The 26,278-nt window shown below is 43.0% G+C and overlaps 1 protein-coding gene across 1 annotated transcript in view; it reads right to left on the bottom strand.

Annotated features, from left to right (window-relative positions):
* Positions 1–26,278, bottom strand: part of LOC144129205 (hemicentin-1-like) — a 414,526-nt gene that overhangs the window by 236,898 nt on the left and 151,350 nt on the right. Inside the window, exons 11-13 of the mRNA XM_077663195.1 lie at positions 24,635–24,940; positions 22,178–22,305; positions 16,170–16,293 (exon numbers count right to left, since the gene is read on the bottom strand). Coding sequence (XP_077519321.1) covers positions 16,170–16,293; positions 22,178–22,305; positions 24,635–24,940 — 558 coding nt within the window. The remainder of the gene's footprint in view (positions 1–16,169; positions 16,294–22,177; positions 22,306–24,634; positions 24,941–26,278) is intronic.

The raw sequence follows: 26,278 nt of genomic DNA, 5'->3' as shown, positions 1-26,278 counted from the left end.
GATCAGCAGCCGGCTATGATGGAATAAATGCCGCGCCGATGAATGTCGCTTCGCATATCTTATCTGAGCCACTGACGTATATCTGTAAACGCCTGCTTAAATCTTATATATTTCCTGACAAGATTAAAATAGCCCGCGTTGTTCTAATTCATAAGGGAGGTACGTATAATGACCTAAATAACTATAGACCCATTTCGGTCCTGCCGCTTTTCTCTAAAGTAGCGGAGCGAATCATATACAAGCGTTTAAATGACTTCCTTCTATTGAATCATGTAATTTCAGAGCATCAGTACGGTTTTCAGAAAGCAAATTCGACGGAAAAGGCATTACTACTAACAAAAGATAAAATTATCAAAAATATCGAAGATCAACTTGTTAGAATTTTCTTAGACTTCCGTAAAGCGTTCGACTCTATTAAGCATCACATAATGATTAAGAAGCTTGATGTATACGGTATTAGGGGAATAGCCTTTATTCGTAACTACCTCAGCTCAAGATTTCAGTTTTGTGTATTACATGGTTCTCAATCTGACATGCAACTTATTAAATACGGCGTGCCACAAGGATCAATAGTAGGTCCCTTGTTTTTTATACTCTACATAAATAACATTGTTAACATTCCAACGACTCAACAGATTGTGTTATATGCCGATGACACTAATGTTTTTTCTCTTGCGCTAATCTTAAAGAAATAGAAGTAAAGTCAAAAGCTTGGCTACAAGAACTAAATACCTGGTTGTATTTAAACAAACTTCAACTGAATACAAAGAAAACAAAATTTATTCTTTTCCGTGCCAAAAATAAGCCGACTGGTTATGATATCACACTGTGCTACGCGTCGACTACTCTAGAACAAGTGGACAGCCATTTATTTCTTGGCGTCACTTTTCACAGAAATCTAAGCTGGTCTGATCACATAAACAAGGTTCGTGTAAAAGCAGCACGGTCTATAGACATGGTATATAGACTTCGTTATCTTCTACCCACTTGGTTCAAGAAAAAAATGTACTTTTCACTTGTTCATTCATATTTCAACTACTGTTTATTAGCTTGGGGCACCTGCGGCCGAACTAAAATGGAAAAATTTTTAGCGCTCCAACGTAAAGCCCTTCGATTATTGGTGCCCTCCAGAACCTACTTCAGCGCAGGTGAACTAATGAAGCAGCTTGCTATACCATCTGTTACAATCTCCTACGCTATCAGATTATGCCTTCTTGTACACACAAAAATAACACCGGACTACAACAGCTTCTATAGTCAATATTTTAGCAGAGATACAAGTTACGTTTTGCGAAAAACCCTCAGTTGTAGTAGAGCGTCTTCGTACCAGTTATAGAAAGGAAACTGTGGAATATCAAATCATGCTAATCTGTAATGCTCAACCTAAATTGATTGATGTGGCAAGTAAATGTAAAACAGCTCGCAAATTTAAGCGTGAATGCTGGAATTTCATATTACTGTCTCCATGATTTTTGTGATGCGCGGTTTTGTGATCTTCTTTCTTTTTTCTTTTCACTTCTTACTCCCACCCTGAACAAAGCATTCTTCTCACCGATTGGCTTTAAATTTACAAACCAACTTTTTTTACTTCCCTTTTGCTTTTTGCATAGCACTGTTACATTATGTTTTTCGTATGTACGTTTTGACACACTGCAATATTCTGGATAATGTTGCGTGTGCTTGTATAACTGTTGTTGGGGAGAGCAACTGCTGACGCGCCACTGTTGCTGCACCGTCGGTGCCCTCTGAGGCCAGGGCCTAGTCAGGATGATGTATTACCTCCTTTTGCCCTGCCTCAAGGGCAAGAAATATGTATTACCTCAAAAAACTTCAAACTTCTTCTAAAGCGTATAGAATCATTCATTTATTTATTTTATTTATTTATAGAATACCGGAGACCGAATCCGCCCAAGCAAGAGAGGGTGCTACATTTGTTAGTAAGCACTATGCCTTAGTATCAGCAACAATGGTGAAGTTACAATTTACAACAAGAAAACATAATAATAAAAATAAACAAGGCTACAAAGCAAATGCACTTTGTGAGAGCACATGCCCCAAAGACAGGCACATCGACAAAGAAGCACACTATGCGCGGTTAATAAATAATCATCATTTCTAACTATACAGTGAGTTATGTAGTCGGATATTTTTGGGGGGAAAAATGAATATTTGTACAAATTTGTGTTGGCAAATATTGGCTTGATGCTACGAATATGTTTATGTCGTGAAGGTCAGGTTGTGTCCCTCTCGAAGTAGTCCTGTCGCTGAATGCCTAGTTTTTGAAAATAGAAGGATTGAGAAAAAGAACGCAGCCGGGCAACCTTTCTTCTTCCAGCCAATGGCTCAAAAAATACCTGATGTGACATGGCAGACGGAGAGTCCCTCCGCTTATACCTGTTATATATGAACCTTACTGCTAATCTCTGGATATTTATTAATTTTTATATGTTGATTCTGGTGTGTGTGTCCCTTGCTATGCTCTCGTATTAAAGAATAGGTATAACAATCGATTTGTACGCGATTACGCTTGAAAAATTGCCTAAATTATGTTTTAAGAAGCCTATCCTTTTCCTTGCAAAGGAGCAGATGTTGGAAAAATGAGATAACCATTTAAGATAATATGTTAAAGTCACGCCCAGGTATCCGTATTCTTCCACTTGACTAATTATGTTGTCCCCGATGCCAAACGTAAATTTCATTTGGTTGATCTTATTCGTAGCACATAAATAAACGGTTTTGTCATAATTAATTGTCATATCCCCCTTATTTCACCAGTCTGCAAGAAGCTGCAAGTTCGAATTTAGGACAAGTTGATCGGATACAGAATGAATACTTTTGAAAATAATGCGGTCATCGGGGAATAACCTGGCCGACGTGCTCAGTTCTAGAACACCTAACAGGTCTTTAATGTAAATACTAAATAAAATAGGCCCCAAGAATGAGCCCTGAGGAAAACCTGAATGAACATCTAGTAAGCGGGAGCAGTTCCATCAATTTACACATATTGTTTTCGATTTTGTAAATAAGACATAACCCAAGCGAAGATATGGGAAGGGATGCCTATTTCTTTCATTTTAGTTATTAATTTAAAGTGATGAACCCTATCAAACGCCTTAGAGAAATCCATAAATAATATATCTTCTTGACCGCCACTGTCGAGAGCTTTTGTTCGATTATGTACGGAATCAATTAGTTGTGTAGCTGTGGAAAAACGTTGCCATGTTGCCTGTTTCTAATTATTTCATTCGTGTCTAAAAAACTGTTAAAGTATTCGAGTATAATATGCTCGATTAATTTGCAAGCAATAGAGCTGAGCGATATTCGGCGGTACACATAAGGCGTCTTTCTAGAATTCAGCAAATCGTTTGATTCAATTAAGCGTAATGTACTTCTTAGCAAGTTGCCGTATTATGGAATACGAAGCATCTCACTTAAATTATTAGAAAACAACCTGTCAGGTCGTTCTTAGTATGTTTTAGTTATTAAAGGGACACTGAGGAGAAATTGAAGTTGGCTTGTATCCATAGAATAGCAGCTCCTGATCACAAAAACGCCACTCTTCATGAAAACAAAGCTCTTGTAATGTAGAAATTAGCAAGAACCAAAATACAGGTATCGCCGCCACAGGCCAATCTCGCAAGTACAAGCGTGATGACTTCCTAGGACAAGAGGCGCCACCTTGGAGGAATTTTCTTTACTTCATGGACGTCACGAATCTCTGAGGCTTGCAAAAGAAGGTTGCACACCGCACCGCTAGAAGGCAGAAATCACGGAGTCTGCGTTACGTCACGATACACGTGACTCCGTTCTGTGACGTCATAAGAGTTGCCGTGGCGTCATAAGAGTTCCCTGAGTTTGAATCAGAGGGGCGGGAAAAACTTTTTCAACTTCGAATCCAAATTTCTTTGAAATAAATGCACATTTCGCGCCCGGACAAGCGGCAACAAAACCATGAAATGCCGAACTATCAGATTTTGCTAACAAAAAAAATTCATAGAGTTCTCCTCAGTGTCCCTTTAATGCTACGTCCGATCCAGAGTTTATCAAATTCGGTGTTCCTCAGGGCTCAATCTTAGGACCTACCCTGTTCTCCTGTATATCAACGACATTGTATCTATCCCACATACTCCTTCCTCTATCCTTTATGCTCACGATGCTAGTGTATCTTTTACTGCACATAATTTAGGTTCCTTAATTCGGTGTCTAAATTTATGGCTTAGAAATCTATCTGACTGGCTTGTTGCAAATGAGCTTTCGTTATATGTTGGTAAAGCATAGTACATGGTTTTTAGTTCTGTTAACAGACCAGTTTATATCAGTAATGAAGTGACATTTCAATCGCGACCGCTAGAACGAGTTTCAGATATCAAAATTTTAGGCCTCTGGTTTAACGAAAACCTTCGCTGGTCTTGTCATGTCCGCTTTATTAAACGCAATGTTGCACATTGAATTGGCGTGCTTAACAGGTTCCGTCTGCTGTTGCCTCGTTATTTACGACGTGAGCTCTACTTCAATACCGTTCACCCGTGGCTTCATTGCTGTTTGCTTGTATGGGGCACTACTGGTAGGTCAGACATGGAAAGCCTATATTTATTACAGAAGAAAGGTGTCCGTTTCATTGAAAACTTACCGGTACGCGATTCAACATCGTTATATTTTATGCAAAATAGAATCTTGGATATTAAATTATTTTATAAGTTGCGTTTGTCAGAGAATGCCTATTTCGATTTTAAAAGTGATCCAAAACTATTCATATTGAAGTATACGAATTTAGGAAACTGTTTTTATAAAATCTAAATGTAGGACCAACTATGGAAAGCAATTATTCAGTTGGCTTATTCCTAACCTGTTGAACCTTCATCCTGATTTGTTGGGCATCATGGAAAACTGTTCCTCTCTGCATGCTTTCCGAAAGCACGCAAAGGATTTTATCTTGACTTGCCTATAATCCCGACTATGTTTGTAGGAACAGCAGTGCCAAGTATATTTACTGCTGTGTTCCAGGCGATTCCCTCTATTCTGGTTATCTTTGTTTTGTCAAGGGAACACATTTGTCGTTTTGTTTTTAATTTCTTTGACTTGTAACAAGGGTATGTTTTTCAAATCTTTTTTTAATTGCTGTATGTGGAATCATATGGTATTCCTGCAGAATTTGGGCGAAATGGTTTTTGTGTGTTCTGTCTTCTGCAGCTCACGATATTTTTGGACAATTTTGTTGAAATGCCTTTCATGTCCACACTGTGCTGTATGAATGCACGGTGTTTAGGGCCTAGTCAGGTGACCTCATGGGTCACCTTTAGCCCTCTTTAGCTGGACAAATTGTGTTTTGCCTGAATTTCAATAAATTTCAATTTCAGTTTGAATTTCAAACGGCTAGTTTTATTCCTCCAGTATTCGACGGCAGCGCCCGGCGCGCCCCAGTGCTTTCTTTTCTGCTTCAGCACCTGCCACCGAAGCTCACTTCGCTCTTTCCACTATAATGCCTTCTAGAACACTGTAGGCGGGGTCATTGGATAGGATCGCGATCTTCCTGCGCGCCATGGTTAACTGCATAAGTGCGCCATACAACTGACGCCACGTGAATAAGTTCTGTGTGTACCATTGTGCTCCTTGACAGCCTTCTCTGAGTCATCTGGAGGTCAACTGGCGGCATTCCTGAGTTTACTCATAATGGGGAGCATGATTCTTTGTTTTTGTCTCAAATGCTCCATTTTCGAAAGAAATATGCCAGGGAGCTGAGGCGAGCCAACAGGGCCAACGCGCTTCGCCTGGCGGCTGATGTAGGGATCCGCTACGTACTGAAGAAGGGTTCATAGGGCTCCGAAAGGACTCCAAAGTCGCAGCTACAAACTTGCCTTCCAGAAAAGGAATGCGATGGCGAGTGGCCATTACAAATCCCTTCATAATAGCCTCCCGGGTTTACTTTCTGAAATAATTAGGAGCAACGCTGGCTTCGGCTAGCCAGAGTAGGTGGGCCCGATAAATCTGCAGAGAGGCCTGTAGGGCAGTAGTTGTCAGCGCTACTTTAGCACCATTGAGAAACAGCCCGCTTGTTTTCTCTTGAGATCGGTGCGTGCGGCGGCGAAGTGCGACGCCCACTGCTGCAGTTCACCTCATTGTTCTTGGGATTACAGCCTTCTGCTGTATTCGTGTGAAGGCGATGCGCAAATAAATAAAGCAAGACTAAGCTGCACAGAAAAATTCCGATTCCTTGGGAAGAAAGAGATTGCGCTAGCAGAAACGATATTTTAGCCTCTAAGGTTATAAATGAAAAGCCTTAAATAAAAGGACACAGAAATCACTCAGGAAACAATGTAGCATGCATCATTTTGATATGCTTGTCAATGATAATTTAATTTTGCATACAACACGTTAGTTTATATATGATTTCTCATCAAGCAAATCACAGTGTATTAGTGATGTATACCATTTACTCATTCACTAGCGAAAGGCTACAAATCTGAGACTGTGGTTAACGCAAAGACGTAAAGCATAAAGAACGAAAAATGCGGAAGCCTGCATTTCTTTTTCTTTGTTTTGGCTGTCGCTTTCGCTCCTTCTGTTATGAAGCTCAGCCAGAAAGAAGTAAGAAATCATAAAGCCAAACTGACTAATTCAGTAGAGATGAATCTACAAACAAAGATTGCCAAGTCGGCAGAACATGTGGTAACAGCTCAAACAAGATTTTAACTGCACAAACAGCCAGTCAATGTGACTCAAGAGGGCGGCAATTATTATTCGAGCAATACTATAAGCGAAGACGAGAACGACTTCTGATTATAGTCATGGTGCCGCGAAAATCGGTGTAAGGAACCCAGGCAGCACTGGTAATCGGCGTAATATTTCAAGTGGATGGTTTTAGTCTGGTCCTTTATAGGCCCGGTATAAGACGACACATATCCAATATTGGGCCGATTACACCTGCTACTTGTGAAGTGTAGTTTAAAATGAGTATGAAATAAAGGTTGAGCAGGTATAAACACCATATAGCGAACATTGTTAGTTTTTATGACTTAGTTGTTTAGCTAAAATTATTTTCGGATATGTTAGAAAAGTGGCAGTTATTTAGTTTGTTTGCAAGAGATTTTTTGCATTACACGACATAGTTTTCCTGAGTGAATGCATATTAGATTGAAGCAAGTAGTCTGAGGCAGGTACTTCTCAGTGTAGTGCTGGCAACCAATGTTGTAAGCTTCATGATATATGTTGTTCTTGCGTTTTATAACCACTATCCTCTATGATACTATCCACTAACCACTATCCTCTCTAAGCTTTTCCTTCTATGAAAACAGGCGCATACATGAGTCTCCCCCATCCACCGCCAAAGCAGTTCTCGTCCGTGTACGCAGTAAAAAAATAAAGTTGAAGACAGTGATCATTCCTTTGTCCGGGCCTCTTACGAGCGGTTGAGATAACGTACGGAGAGTATCATATTTAAGTTATCACTGCCTTCTTGTCGTGCAGCCTTTAAAACTGAAATGTGAAACTACGTATTTCTTTCATTGGGCCCATATTAGGTGTGGGAGTATACAAGGCCTTTGGTTTTACGTGCTTATTGCCTCACGGGCCGAGACAAAGTCGATATAAGGACTGAAGCAATCAGAGAAGCATCCAAATCATACACCCGGCCAGGAACTCCAGAACTTTTTTTTTTGAATGAGGGGCAACACTTTTAGTTCTTTTAGTATTTAATTATTTCCTGTTACACTTACTCATACAAGTTAAAGTTTTTTAATTATACTTTTGAATTATGCACTGTGCAAAGGCTGTTAATGCATAAGAAGCTTTAATTGTAATGGGCAGCGCTAGCTAAAAAACAAAATATTTTACCTTTGAACTTTCAACTGCGGCACACAACTAACCTCATTCATGTTTCTGGTAATATGCCGGTCTACCTCAGTATACATAAACTGGATGTAAAAAATTATCTCACAGCAAAGTATAAAAGTACGGCATATGCGTGTTCGGGTTTCATTCCGGCCTGAGTGTACACACAAGCAGTGATCGACTGAATTCAAAAACTTTTTTGCATATATGTTTCCATTCCAAAACCTTGCTTATGAGCAAGGGTGAAGCGATCTTTTGTTGGGACATGATGACGGGGCTTGAAAATGCTTTAAAAATGCCTACAAAGCTTAACTAGCCCAGGCCCAATGTTCTTTACATTAATAACATCGTCGAATTGGAGGGTTGTCAAAAAATATGATCCGGGTGCAAGCCCTTGCAGACGGAGGGCGCGGGGGGGGGGGGGGGGGGGGTGCTTCCCCTTCTGGAGAAATAGAAATGTTGGGAGGGAGGAGGGGAGGGCGACCGCCCCCCTTTCCCCTTGTTCTGGGATCCCTGGGCACACTACAGAAGACAGAATACAGAATTCCAACACACTACTCAAGGCAGACTACAGAAATGCAGCACAAGACAGACAACACAATTACGACACGCCAAAAATACGGCAACACCTCCTACAACAGGTATTTTCTGTCGCATATTCTTGTACTGCGTTTTCACTGGGGAGCCCGCCCCGCTACCCACCTTCTGCCGGACACATTCATATCACAACGGTCGACAAAATGCTTACTGTAGCTTTGGGTGTTGCCAAGTATTTGCTGTCTTCTGAGTACAGCTAGGAGCCACATATTCACCTATACGAATTTTTAAATGTTTTATATTACGCCCCTTAAGGTGCGTTGATACGTCAAACTCGGAGATTTCTATTCCACGTGCCCTTCATTTGCCCGTTTTATTTTTAGCACAAGGATGGTAAAAATCGGGTACTGTTTTTTGAATAAAAATATGCGTGATAATCAGGACTTTACGTAGCACCGTCCATAGGGTTTTTGTTTGATTTGTTTACTAGTACAAGCAGAAATTATTACTATGGAGCGCTCGTCTCACTACAGCAGAAACAAAAACCTACAGGCGGTCATTTTGATAACCTCTAAATTACAGGATTCACAAAGAAAGTCTTTAATGCGGCTTATTAACTCACTAATATTAATGCGAAAGCATTAGATAGCTCATTGACACTAAAACCCGGCGTCGCCCAGAAAGTGCTGGCGCAACGAAAGTCGCGATTGGTCGAAACGGTGTCACGTCATCAAAGGTGGGCAATACGAAATGTTAACCAGCAATAATCAGTGCTTCTTCTTAGAAGTGGACGAACTAGAAATGGAAAGATTGGTTTATTGGTTTATTGGGGTTTAACGTCCCAAAGTGACTCAGGCTGTGAGGGACGCCGTAGTGGAGGATTCCAGAGATTTCGACCACCTGGGGTTCTTTAACGTGCACTGACATCGCTCAGTACACGGGCCTCTAGAATTTCGCCTCCATCGAAATTCGACCGCTGTGGCCGGGATCGAACCCGCGTCTTTCGGGACAGCAGCCGAGCGCCGTAACCACTGAGCCACCGCGGCGGCTAAAGCAGAAATGAATACAATATAATTAAAATAGCATTTTAATAGAACTGAAATATAATTAGAATAAAACTGGAATACAATTGGGATGGAACTGCAATGCTTTTGCATTAATGAAGCCAGAGAGAAAATAAAAAAAACGTTGAAAGAGGCTTAAATGATATTTAGATATGCTCTGCCTTCCGGACGGTACTTCCAGCTTTTTACATTGTCAAGCTACATTTCCTTGAAGGCACGTCTGCAATTTGTGCTTTTTAATGCGAGGCAACTTCTACTTCATACGACAAACAAATCAGAGATTGCTCGGAAAAATTGCTTGCAACGAGAATTGACGAAACTTAACATAATTGAACAAGTATGAAAACCCTTTTCTTAAGGCGCACACCTTATTTGCTCCATTGAGAGAAAATCCGTCTGTGTGTGTGATACACACAACGGTACCCATAAAAACATGGCTCCCACATGCAGAGACGGTCGGCGCATCCGCATGCAACCTGATGCGGCAGCTGGTTGGCAAGGGGGCCGTGTGCCGCGGTAGGGCGGCTACTCCATGCTCGTAGTTAGCGGTGTTTCGCAGCGGCGGCTTAGACTTGGAATTGCCAGCTGCGTGGAATCTGGTTACATCATGCCGCAGCGTGTGGAGCAGAAGGGTGCAGCGGCGCCGCGGTGGCGGCTTCGAACAACCATGTACGTTGACGTAGTACGTTGGCGGCTGCGTTGCAATGCGATTCCCTCTGCCACGTCAGTTCACGTCAAGCACAATAGGGGCCGGTTGTGAATTCGTGTGCCATGGACCGCTAACGATTGCGTTCACGAATTGAGCAGGTGGGCTTTCGCCTTCTCAAAAGTAAGCAGTCCTAAGTGTCCTGCCGAATTTTTTTTATTCGATCTCGGTCTGCACTGCAGACACAAAACAATTTTGTCTCCAAAACTACCGACAAGCGCCATCCGGACACTGCGCCGCTTGCGAAATTTCGCTGCCCCACACTTCTCGCCTGGGAAGCTTTGGGCTTCCGTGTCTGCTCTACTCTGGCACAGCTACGCAGTAGTCAACGCAATAGACAGCGCTTGACTCAGTTGCAGCCTCTCGTGGAGTTCGAGGTAGGCTATCATAAAGCAGAAAAAGACAAGTTTATCTGAGGAAGATAGCTATTATCGTGTCTAAATAGGTTTGAAAGCTTTTTCTGGTCCAGTTGTAATTTGCACCAATTAATGTGCTGTTTTGGTACCAGTACGTGCCGAGGAAAAATCCTTGTGGTGAATATTTCTGGAAATGTCTCGGAAAAACCTACTCTTGCTGTGATTTCAGCCGTACTTTGCTCGAGTCTTTCAAAAGTCACAGTGATTCAGACATTACAGTGAGTCGGAAAATGGCTGTTCAATATAAAAACGCGTCGAGGAATGCCAGCCAAGGAACGAGCAGTACCTACAAAATCGCTGTTTAGCTCTGTACTGCCGACCAAATGCCTGCCAGCAGTGCAGCATTGAGCATCATTCGTGAATCGCAACATTGTGCTATTGTAGCAAACGGCCGTTTCGGCGGTCAGAAGCCAGCAACACAGCTGTCCAAGGCAAACTTCGCATCAAGATAGCGACACTTGGAAGCTTTGACCATCATCATGGCAGCAAAGACATGAAGTCACATGACTGAAATGCAGAGGCACCTGCACGCTTAATTAAAAACACCCACCGATTGAAGCTTCAGTTCGGCAGCAGTGCAGCATTGCGCATCATTCGTGAATCGCAACATTTTGCTATTGCAGGAAACGGGCGTGTCGACGATTAGGATCCAGTAACAAAGCTGTCCAAAGCAAACTTCCCATCGTCAAGATAGCGACACTTGGAAGCTTTGACCATCCATGGGGCAGCAAAGAAAGAAAGTCATGTAACTGAAAGTCGGGGGCTCCTACACGCTTAAATACAAGGACCAACCGATGGAAGCTTCAGTTCGGTAGCAGTGCAGCATTGAGCATCATTTGTGAATTGCAACCTTTTGTCATTGCAAGTGAGAGGAGTGATTTTCAAATTAGTTAATTACTTACATCCCCTGTCCTGTTGAAAGCACTGCTGCCGAGCTAAGTGCGACTGTGACTGTGATTGATTTGCATAGCGATGGGCAAAGAGACTGGAAAGAATTCTAAGGATGCCAAAGATGGACTAGACGTGAAGAATTTAAGGGAACTCACAAGAAAGCTTGAAAGTTTTAGGCGAGACATAACTGAGCTGAGAGAGATAAAGGAGAATATTAAATACTGTTCAAATACCTGCGATTAAGTCGAGGGCGTTAGAAAAGACACTGTGGCACTAAGGACAGAAATAAGAGCTAAGCAAACTGAACGTTATGTTGAAAACAGAAAATGACAGGTTGCAGCAAAGGGTAGACGAGCTTGAGCAGTATCAAAGATCCAACAACCTGGAAATTAAAGAAATCCCTGGACCCGGTGATGCAATCGCGGTGCTAAAAAGTTAGCTCAGGTAGTCGGCGAAGCTGTAGAGGAAAGTGGCATCGATTCTTGCCACTGGGTGTCAATAGAAAAACCTGAAGTTATGAACATTGTAGTTCGCTTTGTGCAAAAGAGCAACCAAAATTAACTGCTTTCTAAAGCAAGGAAAAACCTTTGGTTCCGGAGAGCACTCCTATCTAACTAGGATGAACACCTCACGCCTCGTAATAAGATGCTGATGGCGGCAGTCAAGAAAAGAATTAAGGAGGCTAAGTGGAAATTTGCGTGGACTGCGAACAGAAAAATTCTTGACCGAAAAGATGACATTTCGAATATAATTCGCATTGCTTCCTCAGATGATCTAGCACTAATTGCTGCATCACCACGACCCCCTATAGATTAGTAGTCTTTAATATCTGCTTATCTATCTACTTTTTCACATGGGCCTACACCAAGGCTCTTATCATGACATCCGGTGTCTCAATTCAAATTTTGCCAAGAGTAATGTTATCAGCTATTCACAGAAATGCAAGAAGCATAAGAAATAAGGTGTATGCAATAAGTACTTTGCTGAATCAATAAGGGTGCAGTTTGATTTGGTAGTTTTCTCTGAAGCCTGGCTGACCAAGAATGAACATGACCGGTTTTCAACGGCTATCGTTCGCTGCAGCTTATAGAGAATGCGAAATATGCGGTGGCATTGCAATATATGTACATGATTGTATCACTTTTATTATTGATGAAGAATTTTCAAGAATAGCCTGTGACGTTAATACTTAGCAATTCAAATGGGCAAACTCGCAGTGCCTGAAATCTACAGGCCCCCAAATGCAATCTGCATGTTTTACACTTTTCTAGAAGAACTGCTTAAGGTTTCCTGTGCGCGCAATTGAACTTGTCTCCTTATGGGAGATGTGAATGTAGATATGATCTCAGGGGAGGCTTGGCCGCAGGAAATTACAAATATATTGCCATGTCACGCCTGCCGGAACTGTATCACACTTCCAACGAGGGCGTCAGCAACTAGTGCCACACATTTAGAGATTTGTGTGTGGAGCTTAACTGAAGACGACATAACAGCTGCCGTTCCTACTAGAGACATCAGTGATCATATGCCGCTTTTTTTTGTTTCGCAAGCATCACCGTAGAAAAAGAGCTGCCTGTCAAAAACCACGGTTTTGTCGTAAGATAAATTACCATACGCTAGAACACTTCCGATGCCTAATTGCAGCTTTAGACTGGCAAGAAAGTTGCGACACTAAGGACGCAAACAAAGCATACAACCTTTTTTTACAGTATATAATTGCTTGTTATGATTTAGCATTTCCACAAGACGTTGTTAGCAGCAGGAACAAAAAGATCCGAAAACCTTGGATAGACTCGTCTTTGCACGCGTGCATAAAAATGAAAAATGGTATGTACCACAATTTTGTACGCCCACGCAACCAGTGTTTGCTCGCTGCATTCAAAAAATAGCAAAATAAGGTACAAATGCACCTTAGGAAGACTGAAAAAATTTACTATGAGCGTCTTTTTTACGACATACGCACTGAGCTCAAAAAGACAAGGGAAACTGTGAACACGATAACAAACATAAAGAAGACTTATCATGCGCCAGCATCCAAGTTAAATGGCAGCGAAATTCAAGGAAAATAATTAGCTAATGTAATTAACGAACACTTCACGCAAGCTCCTGCGCATCTGACAAGAAAAAAACAAAGCAACATATATGATGCAGCAGTTATCTCACCAACTTCAATCACTATATTTTTCCAACCAACCGATTCGGCTGAGGTCGATTATATTGTCCTTTAAATTAAAAATCTTGTAGCAGCAAGTGTGGATGGCATTGCTCCGGGACCGATCAAACACGTCGTGTCTGCGATCAGTAGTGTGCTAGCATATATTATCAATTATCAATTTCCTCTGGCTTTTTCCCGGCAAACTGAAGATCGCACGCGTGACGCCCGCATATAAAGGAGGTGGCGAAGATCAAATTAAAAACTACAGGCCGATATTCGTTTTGAAAGTTTTCTCGACAATCTTTCAGGAAGTGGTTTCTCAAAGGCTATCCGCGCTTCTTGTAAAGCAAGGTATAATCTCTACCTCTCAGTATAGTTTTCAGGAAAATAAATCAAGCGAGAAAGCACTAGCATGAATTAAGGATAAAATAATTGAAAATATCAAGCGACGAATGCGCACAGTCAAGTTATGTTTAGATTTAAGAAAGTCTTTTTATTCCATAGATCACAAAATTTTGCTCAAAGTTAGAAACGCATAGTATATGTGGAGTGGCTTCGGAGCTATTGCGTAGTTACCTGAGTGGTAGCACCAAATTAGTGAAAATCCAAGATGTTGATGATGATGATGATGAATTTTTATGGCGCAAGGGCATCTATGGCCAAAGAGCGCCATGACACAAGGTATTTTCCAAGATGTATCCTCCTATACAATGCAGCTGCAGAAATGTGTCCCGCAAAGTTCGATGCTAGGCCCTTTGCTTTTCTTGTTATACGTCATTGATATTGTAAATATACAAGGCGCTCAAGAAGCAGCAATGTATGCCGACGACACCAACGAAGTTTTTGCTTCTCATGACATTAATCTCCTCGTGAAATATATAAGGTTAAAAACGCACGAAACCAGAAAAAAACAAGCAAAAAACAGAAAAAGGTTGAGGATTACACAGCGGATGGAAGACTCTTATCGAGGAAGGCTATCTCATTTCTTTGTAATGCCACGGATGGTTTCGCCACGCAGAATAAGAGTCTTCCATCAGCTGTGTAATCCTCAACCTGTTTCTGTTTTTTTATTGTTCTTTGGTTTAGTGCGTTTTTAACATTATACATTTCATGCGGTTTTCCAATAAACTTCAATTGCTAGACAGCGCCCGTGTCGTCGGCTCTTTCCTAGGCCCGTTGTCCGTTTTGAGCTGGTTCACAACATGAATTACTTCCAACTTGCCCAACACAACGTACTTTCACATCAATCGCCTAGAGTGTAGCATAAATAGATACTTAAATTTGTTATCGGAATGATTAGAAGAAAATATGTTGCAGCTAAATACAGATAAGACTAAATACATCTTATTTACAGCAATTAAGAAAACAGCGCAAAAACAAATTCATATCGTCCACAATTGCTCTCCGATTAAACGAGTAAAAGAACAGAAGTTTCTGGGTGTCTGGTTTCAGGAAGAACTATCTTTCAATAAGCACATTTCTTATCTATGTAGTGAACTCTCTAGGAATATAGGTATCGTATACGCAATAGCACATCTTATTCCACTCAGGATAAAAAAACAGCTGTACAACACCCCTGCTTTCTAGAAACTTTGTTACGGGTCATTGGTATGGGGCACAACAAGCAAATATAATTAGAGTAAGCTATTATTCTTGCAAAAACGCGTTCTGCTCATGCTGTCAAATTGTCAAGGCCTTATGCAAATTTGAGAACAGGTCCGCTTTTTCGACAATATTCCATGTTACGCACCGACCAGATTTACTACACGAAATTTCTTCAAGCCATACACAAAGAAAAAAACATACGCACAGCAGGATTATAGATATGATGGTGGATATAACTTCAGACGCGCCAAACGACTCACGCCTAAAATATGAATGAATCATGGAAAACAGCCCTCTGGATTCCAATCAGTAGATATACTTAATAAACTCGCAGAAATCGTTAACTATGTCTCTTCTAAGCAGGTGTTCAAAAAACAGGCTAAGGAAATATCGCTGAATGGAAATATCTGCTTCCATGATTAGAATCCTATTTTAAAAATATTTTATATAGATTTTTTAATATTGATGCAATTATGTAATATAGTTGGTGCAATTGCTCTCCCTGGACTAGATCTTCCACCTTCTTGTGAAGTTTGTTTCTTAGTGCTTGATCTCATTTGTTTCATTCCCCTTTACAGACTGACTATTATTTTCTCTGTTTTTTCTTCTAGCACATGTATGCTAACTGATTTGCATATTCTAAGAGCACTCATTTCCAATTTTATTGTGATATTTTTATTCTGTATAAGATTTCTGCTTTGTATAGATGATTACTCATAATGTGCGAGTGCTACCTCAGTGCATTTTTTTGTACAGTTGGTTGTTTATCTTTGATTGTAATCACTCGGCAGCTTTCTTGCTGTCGATTCTGTACACAAGGGGGCTGGGACCTCCCTCAGGCACTCAATGCCTTTAGTCCCAGCCTCTCTTCGTACCTCAATAGTAAAGAAAGTAAATCCTGAAATAAGTACCTGTCCCCTCACACAATGCGCGTAAAACGTAAAGTGAGCTTCGGATAGGCAACGTACCCAGGACGACGAGAATGAAGTCCTTCTCGGCGACGCCGGCGTCATTGGAGGCCTGGCACACGTAGTGGCCCGCGTCCTCAGCGCTCGCATTCGGTACTCTCAGAAAGGCGCTCTCAACGGGCAACTGCAAGAAGAAAGCGTATTTCCTTACGGCCAGAAGTGACAATTCTTTTTTTGCTAACATCCATGTCCGTGTCTTTGTGTGAGTTGGTTATAGGTGGTGGCGATGGCGTATTAAAGATTGTGGCGCTCAACACTGACTAAACGAAAATGTAGTCACACGACAATTAGGAGCTTGTAACGAGAATAACGAAGTATTAGTTGGCTTCAGTTCGTGAATTGAATGTCCTATTATACCTTTGCAGCTGTGGATTTGTAAATGTTGGTGCATCCCCCTTGCATTCGGCAGGTACTGGAAGGTGCGGGAGGTTGTGGAATCATATATCGGAGCTATGTTTTTAGTTTTTGCCGGCGGTTGCCTGGTGCCTCAAGGCAATATTTTACTTGTAGAGGCTGGGCTCGCCGGTGGGAGACGCATTTTGACCGGTGGGTGAATGCACTGGATTTGAGCGGTGGATCGCGCTCCGCTAGCTCGGGCCAACTAAGCAAGAGGAAACTGGTCCAAAAGAGAAGGGAGGCGCCAGAATCCAATTATGGAATCCACTCATTTGCCACAAAGGACAACAAAAGTTTCATTGGCTCATTAATTCATTCATTCATGCACTCATTCCGCCGAGCATTCCTGCCAGGCTGGGGAATTTCAGCGACGATAATCGGAGCTCGTCATCGGGTTCAATAATTGTATATTAAATAAAGAGGTCACCTTTACCGTCTTCCACTGCATAGTCGGAGCTCTTTCATTGCAATACACGCCCGATAGAGGAGCACCCAAGTGCCAGAGCTTAACTTCCTCTACACTCCTCTAGGGGCGCTGCGATGGCGAAACCTCAGCTTTAATCACATGCCGGTCCTGCCATTTTTAGAGCGTGTGTTGCTATTACTGCTCACGCAGTAACCAAGGAGCCTCAGGCGATAAGAGTAAAGTAAGGGAAGCAAACATTTTGATCGAACAATGCAGGCTCGCACTGAGAACGTCATCGAGAAAGCTTCTATGAGGTGCATCTATCATTAGCCACTCACAGTTGTCAGGCGTGACAGCTGCTTTTGGTGACTGTTGAGACCGTAGCAGAGGGGTAGTAGCCCGACATATCAAGAGGTCTAAATGTACATATTGCGTCTGTTGGAGCTAAATGCGGGGATGAACCAATTCCGGCAGCGTTGGGTTTCGAAACTGTCTTTTATTGCGCTGCCGGTGATGTGAAGCCTAGTGCAAATCTTCATTGAGGGCCAATGCACGCGGAGCGAGTTGTAGCCTACTGACAGAGCGCAAAGGGACGGGCTCTAAAGGGCTCCCCCTCCCCTCATATAGCGGAAGCCACAGGAGCCTCCACTGTATGTGTTTCGATGAGGCCGCATAACAGGATGGCAGGGTCGAAGACAGGGTAAGTGGAGGGACCACGGGCACAAGGGCGACAACGGAGGTGGGTTTGAGTATGTCAGCAGACGCCACGTCTTCACGACCGTTTATGACCAGCGTCAACGTCTTACTCGTACGATGGAGCATGCAGAACGGACCATCGTAGGCCGGTGTTAGCGGTGGACGGACGTGGTCCCACCGGACGAAGACGTGGCTGCAGGAGTCCAGATCCTGGCTGATAAATATGGAGCGGGGGCGGCTTCCAGTAGGGATGACCGGAGGAATGTGTGGAAACTTGTTGTGAAGGTGCCGACCGTATATGAAGGCCTTCAGCGCTGAGCGGATGCCCAAAAGGACAAGGGGAAGGTGGCCGGACCAGCATTTCCTTGGCTGATAAGTGGTGAAGGTAGCCTTCAGTTGTCGATGGATTCTTTCCACCATGTCATTCGCCGAAGAATGTTAGGTAGTTGCATTGATGTATCGAACGCTGACGGCGTTGGCAACAGGGGTGAAAAGGGCCGATTCACACTGGCGGCCTCGGTCGGTTGTGACAACATAGGGGCAGTCGAAACGAGACACCCAGGCGGTGATGAAGTTCGTAGGATCTGTCTCTGCCGTAGTCGTAATAGTGGGCAACGCCTCGGGCCAGCGTGTGAAGCGATACATGCACGTGAGCAGGTACCAGGCCCCACGTGATGATGGGAAGGGACCAACAAGTTCTATGCGGAGGCGGGAAAACCTCGCGTTAGGAGGCACGAAAGAATAGGAAGTTGTAAGGGTGTTCTGGTGAACTTTGGCAAGCTGGCATTTAATGCAGGTTCGTGAGCAGGAGCGGACGTCGGCATTGATGCCTGGCCAAAAAAAAAGGTAGCGGTGACTAGCTTCTGCCTCGTACGAATAACAGGTTGGCTCACATGGTAGAGTTTGTCAAAAATCGCGTTAGGGAAAGCCAAAGGCACGAAGGGCCGTAGGACAGCTACGTACGTCCCGCACATTATCAACGCAGAGAAAAACAGAAGCGGACAGTCAGCGAAGGGCAGAGACGTAGAATAGGAACGAAGGCGATGCAACTCTGGGTCGCTGCGCTGGGCGGCTGCTAGCTCCTTGACGTACACTGGAGAATGACACACCAGGGCACCAACGCGGAAGAGTGCATCAGCAGCAGCATATTCTGGCCGCGGACGTGACGGAGACCTCACTAGAAACGCCTAGATAATGTACAGCTGGCGAATCTCACCTGTAGTGTAGGTTCTGTGATTCAGTTGAAAGAGAAACGTCAAGGACTTATTATTTGTGACATGAAAGTCCCGGCACCCTGGGAAGGTACAAAAGTGCTCGATGGCTTAGTACACCGCGAGGAGGTCTCGACCGAATATGCTGCAGTTAGATTCAGGTGGTTTCAGCCTCAGGGAAAAAAACTAATAGGCTGCCAACCAGAGGCGCGCTGAGCTGACTGCAGTCTCGATGCATTGGTGTTGAGACGAAGTGGGGCGTCAGGAACGGGAGGCGAGCGCATTGTTGCCAGCAGCGAATGCATATGCAGCGTCGTCAGTCCTCTCAACTTGCAGTTAGAGCAGCTAACAGACCGGAAATTGTTTTTCTTAGCCAATGTTTAGCTTGCAGAAGTAGCGATTTCGTTTTCGGGTAAGGTTATCACCGCACAATAATGGATGGTATCTTGTTCGCTTTTGCAGGAAGCCGGAGGCATGCCTCAATGTTACTCTCACTAATCTCTGCAACATTAGTTTCTTTAGCATCTTAAATTTAAAAAATAAAAATACTGGGTTCGACTACGACGTTGGATGCCTGCGGTAGTGCCGTGTAATATTGTGCCCTAAACTAAAAAATAACAAGGTAATTATTTAATAATAGTCACCTAGTAGTGCTTTATCTAGCTACTGCCAGCGACAGTACACGCCATGTCACACGGTCGGTCTGCGATCTCAAACATTCACAGCTTTCTATAAAGAAATCAACGCATGTTGAAAAAGCGCCGGTACACCGTAGTTACTCCAATGTAATGCGAGTTTTTTTTACCAAAAATAAAAGTAAAGAGTCACCCCTCGCGTTCTAATCGAAAAAGAAGTGGGGGCAAAGGCCTAACTATGCCATTTTTACTCGCATATACTGCTTAATGGCGTCCTCCAGGTCGACCCACAAGTGTGGGTACCACAAAAAAGGAACATAAAAAATCTCGAATGCCGCATTGGCCGGCCACCGGAAGGCTGGTGCCGAAAATGTTTAACTAAGGCGACCAGCACGAAACGTCACGACACATATGGGAGCAGCGGCGGAACAGAGAGAACCTATTTACCGCAGAAGATGCACTAGTTTGCGCACCGAGAGTTCAGTTTAGTTTGGTTTATTGGGGTTTAACGTCCCAATGCGACTCAGGCTACGAAGGACGCCGTAGTGGAGGGCTCTGGAATAATTTCGACCACCTGGGATTCTTTAACGTGCACTGACATCGCACAGCATACTGCCCTCTAGAATTTCGCCTCCATCGAAATGCAGCCGCCGCAGGCACCGAGAGCGAATCTGACACGCCATCCGGAGGCAATACGGTCGAACACGCCAGTTGTAGAGGCCGTTTCGTTTTGTTAAAGTTGGGCATACACTGGGTACACACCCCCGCATCTGCAGCGCCGCTATGTCGCAAGCTAACATTAGTAATCCAATTCGGGATCACGGAAAAGGCGCTTTTCCTACTCACCTCAGTAGGTACCTAAAGCACTATTCAGTAAAATCAAACTCGGGTGCTGCAGCACAATTTTTCGCCGCCTCCGCATGTCGGTCGGCGGCTCGTTAAAGGTGCTGCCGAGAGCGTTCACCGACATTCGGGAGGCATCACCAGCCTCACCATTCAGCGAGTGGATGAAGTTTCTTTTTTATCGCGAGGCCTCTAAAGTTCTCGGTCCCCACGGTGGCGGCGCGGCGCAAATCCGCGCTTATGACATCGATTTATCTGATGAGTTTTTTTGCGGTTTGTCTTGAGAAAAAAAAGGGGGTGCGAAACCTTCACACGATAATAATGACCGCGTCTGCTTTGCTGCGTTATGGTTCGAAATGCGCGCCCTCGGCTTCCTCTGAAGACGAGCCATAGGAAAGCCATTTCTTGAGGTCCAACTTTCAGTACACTGCAACCCCGTTCTTCGCGTTGCTATCGCATTCTTCCTTTAAGAGCGTTAGCTCTACTCACCAGTGATCAGCTTCGGAACACGCCTCATGCCGGTACCTTGACATTCAAGTTCAGCCAAGGTCAAAGCAGGACTTTTCGGTACTGTCCTGCTGTGTGTCTGAGCATTGCATTTGACACGTGATCAACCATGAGTTTCGATCATCTAAATTAATTAGTGTTCATTATTACTGCAATTAAAACCATACAGCGCTATAGCATCGAGTCATATACTGTTAGAAAGCTTATGTCAAGTGTAAATGCTCAGTGCTAGTTAGCTACCCTAATTAGCGTTAATTAGTTAATTACCGCTAAAACCAACATGCGCTCTAGCATCGAGTCATATATCGTCCGAATGCTTAGGTCATGTGTAACTGCGTCTTTGCTAGTTAGTGACCCAATTAGTGTTAATTAGGTAATTGCAATTAAAGCCATACTGCGCTATAGAATTACTCATATACCGTTAGAAAGCTTAGGTTCCGTCCAAATTCGCTGCGCCATTTAGCGACCCAAATTTATTACCGTTGATTAACTGATTGCAGCTAAAACCAAACGTCCAGCTATAGCATCGAGTCATATACAAATGGAAAGCTTGGGTTGAATGCAGATGCGAGGTGCTAGATAGCGACCCGAATGAAGTAGCTTTAATGAGTTAATTGTAATTAAAAAGAAAAATTGCGCTAAAGCATTGAGTCATATACCGCTCAAAAATTAGGTTAAGTGCAAATGCGCTGTGCTATTGAGCGACCGTTAAAAATATTTGCAGTAAAAATAAAAATTTGCGCTACAGCACTTAGTCACATACTGTTAGAAAGCTTAGGCCAAGTGTAAATTCACTGTTTTAGATAGCGCCCCGAATTAATAAGCGTCAATTACTTACATGCAATTAAAGACAAACAATAATCATAACCCCATAGCTAACGCTCTACTAAATAGGCTTAACAAAGTTTAACCGTTGCCATTTTTTTTGGACTCTTCCACGCCTGCGAAGCCAACCCTCCCCGTTATAATCGCATGTTATTTTTTTTCTTCCTTTGTCATGACTGCAAAGGCGACCCTCCCTTCACATTCGCGTAAATAATGTGATAATCAAGCGTGTGGCGACGTGAAACTAGCTGCAGCTATTTGTTAACTGAACACGTCCAGTCGTTCCTGTTTTTACGCTAGAATACGTGTCGTTAACCTGGTTGGCGAATTTTTTCAGGCGAGTTAAGTAAATAAAATTAGAATAAGTAACAAATCAACACATCTACGCTGTAAACATGCCAGTACATCAGAAGCAGTACAGCACGTACGTTAAAGCAAAAGTGCGCTGAAAAGCCCGCATAAACACGCCCTCGACAACAGATACCTTACCTTGTTCTCAGAAAGTAGCCAAGAAACTGCTGGCTCCGGAATGCCACGAGGGAAGCACTCCAGACTAACGGCACCGCCTTCGACGACATAGACCTCCTCCGCGTCTGCCTCCTCGAAATAAGGCGGAACTGGAAACGAACGAGAAACCACCCTTACAAAAATTTCTTTACGCAGTCTATTCGCGATAAGTTTATACTCTGTCTGCAGACAAATCCTAGAGAAAAATCTAAAGGCAATACAAATCCTATAGACAGCCTATAGAAAAACTATACATTTATCGCCGTGCATTTTTAGTGGACTTTTGTCCATAGATAGTTTATGTGCTGTGAATACACAACTGGAAATATCATTGGAAGACAAGTCTATAGGAAGTCTTTAGACTCAAGTCCACATTTATAAGGGCGTACTTATACACTTTCCCAGCGCCCCTTATGTAAAGAACATGACCATGACCTTTTACGGCTTCCTTTTTTGACACGACGTTAGTAGAGGGCTGAAAACACCTCATGGGGGGGGGGGGCACTAAGAAGTGCCACAGGTTGTTCCAGCTAGTCCATGCTTATTCTTCGCCTGAGAACGTAATTTTGTGCGTGACCCTAGAGTTTAATATGGCACAGTGCCTTCCCATATATTTGTCGATAAGAGTTCCAGCATAAATGAGGCGTTATTTATATCCCTAATAGATAGCAAGAGTAAAAAGTGATATACATCGCTATATATCAATTCCAGGTGATCAGTTCTAAAACCTATTAGAGAAATGCACGTTTCAGTGTTATCACAAAATTTTATAAAAGCAATGCCTAATATTTAAGTCCAAGTTCAGATTTAGGAAAAAGCTGAGAACCCTAACTTTTTTTACAAAACTTCAATTCTAATATTACTGCTCTTCATATCAATTAAATTGCCTCAGTGTCATTAAGCAGTAGCCACAAAAATTTGAAAGTAACGCATTTCGACGAAGATTTGCAGATTTGGTTCCTGGTTAGTTTACGCGTAGGTATCAGATGGTAAGACTTGGAAACGCAACAAGCGACGTAATGCCATTTAAGTATGGAATGCTGCAAGGCCCCACTATTGCCCACTTATTTTTACTATTTAAACGAATGACGTAAGTGCGATTTCAGTTCTAGTAGAAAAGCCACAGAAATGCGCCGCAGCAAAAATGCAAACATCCTTAAGTAACATCGCACGCTTGGCGGCTAAAAACTGTAATGTTATGAAATAAAATGAAACGAAAGTTATTTGAATTAGATGCCCTCATATAAAAATAAAACGACTGCAATCTGTTTGAGGCGAACTACTCCCATCCTCCTCTGGCGTACACTTCAACCGTTCAGTATTTAGGTTTATATACAGGCGAATTTTTCAGTTTTGGAGAACACGTTAGGGATATATGTAAGAGGTGCGGTATTGTAGCAGCATATATCTAAATGTTCCATGATGGTGCAAATATGAATCTGTTATAATGCATAGGAACCTCTAGTAGAGAGCCCTCTTGCTTTGCACTGAGCGTAGTCGGGCTGATGATGATATAAAACAATCGCTCACTCTGTCGATAAAAAAATAATGAACCTTTCTGCTGAATATCAAGAAGTATAAAATGTTTAGAACAAGATTGCACAAAACACACACACACACATAATAAATTGTAATATACCTCTTGATCAAATTTCTTATGTCTACGTTGTACTGACCTCTCAGTACACTAACAATGAACGAACATCAGTCACTAAAAAAGAACAACAGGAGAGATATAAAGATGTGCTCCGCGAGTGTGCACCAATTGTAAAAAAGAATTAGACTTGGCTGGTTGCGGGGTCTTAACGTCCGAGAGCGACTCAGGCTATGAAGTACGCCATAGTCATTAGAAGCATGAAAAAAAAGTTGTGAATTAATTGGTCCTTTTTTTATAAGTCGTAATTTATGTAAAACGCTAATGGTTTTTTTTATGTTTTGGACAGAAAGGAAAATTGTATACCGTAGCTATAGAAGTTTGGCTTACACTTACGTATTTATGCCTTCCTGTGTTGATTCTGAGCGTTGCGAAAGTGCCTTTTTCGTTTTTGATTTTGCTGATATCATGTTCAAACTGCACTCATACCTTATGTTAAAGTCTGGGTGGGTCTTGTTGTTTTGAAAACTTTTTTAAATCGCATGTTGTCCCGGATTCTCCCTGCTGACCTCACCACCCACCCGCAAACATTGTATGCTCCAGTGTGGCAGCAAACTGCGCATTAGAAACAGGGGTAACTTACAATATTTTTATTATAAACATGCCTCAAGCAATAAAGCAAATAGAAGTGCAAGTGCAATGCAAGCCAAATATTTCAAAGGCGCTGTTCTGTTCACAGATATTGAAGGAGCTTTACTAAGCTAGAACTTCACGCGGAGCTAATCTCTAGCCTGCAGCGCAGGTGAATGCCGCCGCAAGCGAAAAATAGCGTGTAGAATACTCGCCGAGGACGTGCAGGAAGCTGGTAAAGCTGGCTTCGCCGGCCGTGTTGCTGGCCGTGCACGTGTAGTAGCCTGCGTCCTCGGGCTGGACGTGGCCCACTCGAAGCTCACTGGCGTCCCCGGCGGCCAGCGCCAGGTTGGCCGGCAGGCTGTCAAGCGCCATCGGGCGACCGTCCAATCGCCAGGTGGTGGACACCGCGGAACTGTCCGTGTCTTTGACGATGAACGGGCAGCGGACGGTGACGTCGTCGCCTTGCCTCGCCATCAGCACGTTGGTGGTACCTGTCTTAGCCCCAAAGTCTGGGGGCTCTGGCAGAGGAACGAGAGAAAAGAACGGGAGAGCACGCAGACGCGTACGTTTCTAACAAACTCCATGAAAGTAACAATAAAAGCGCCCGGTAGAAGCACACAATTGGAAGAGTGTGATAACGTTAGAGCGTGAGAGCGCACTTTCGGCGTCAGTCTCAGGAATGTGACCACGAAATTCTGTTCCACAGCGTCACCTGGGTGCGAGACCGAAATTCCCATTGGTCGATGACGATGTGACGTCGCAGGCTTCGGACTACATAACAAAGAGCATGACGTCAGGTCAAAAACGACCAGGTAACTGTACCTGCTCCGAGTGTAACGTCACATATTGATTTATAGTGTCGTGGCGTCATGCGGAATTGAAATTGAATAAAACTTCATATAAATTGTGATTATTGGGTCGAAACATGGCTCAAACGTCATTAAGACATGTTGGAATGTAAAGTAAACCAATTTCGCTTAATATTTTCATGAGATGGCAATCGAACACATGGCCCTTGGGTCACTAGTCAGACACGCTAGACATACGCAATCAAGACCTTTTATTTGCTTCGTTGCCGGAATTTCACCTTGCATGACAAAAACAAAAACGGGGTTTACACGAAAAGAAGAACGTTTGACGATAACAAAATTGGTCAGTAAAGCTAGCTTCCAGATATGAAATTTCATTTAGCGCCAACAAAGACTCTACCTTTCAGAGCCTATCAGGAACATATTCTGCAGCTCTTTGCACCTGAAGAAACGGGAGAATGCTTTCCCGAAACTACATACGGCGTGCCCACGCCGTGCGCCTAGATCGCAACAATAAATAGCCATTTGGGAGCACCAAACACTTTGTAGCTCCTAAGCATTATTGAATCAAAAAGTATACCATTCTCGTTCTCTATGAAAAGGTACTGTTTAACACATGTGTCTAGAGGAAATTCTTTCTTCATTGTTCTTTGCCGCACAGCCCAAAAATAAACCTCACCTCGGCAGCTAAAAAAAGGTCTATCGTGTCCGGCACCTTGTACATACAAGAGCGTGATCCCCATGGTAGAAATAAGCTGTTGCACTGCAAAATTTATCTGGTAGAATTTCTACGTGCAATTTAAGAACGAAAGTTTCAGTTGCTGAAACAACCTGCATTTTCTTTAATCGCTTCAGTATATTACTGCTTAGGCTTTCACGATACAAGGCCCTGTACAAATTATCTGTGAAAACAACATCACATGAATCACTATATAAGTTTTTGCTTTTCAAAGTACGGTTTATGGGCATATTGGGTTTAACGTCCCAAAGAGACTCAGGCTATCAGAGACGCCGTAGTGAAGGGCTCCGGAAATTTCGACCACCAGG

Source organism: Amblyomma americanum, chromosome 1 (assembly GCF_052857255.1).
Source record: "Amblyomma americanum isolate KBUSLIRL-KWMA chromosome 1, ASM5285725v1, whole genome shotgun sequence".
Lineage (NCBI taxonomy): Eukaryota > Metazoa > Arthropoda > Arachnida > Ixodida > Ixodidae > Amblyomma > Amblyomma americanum.
This window is presented reverse-complemented; position numbering and strand designations above follow the sequence as displayed.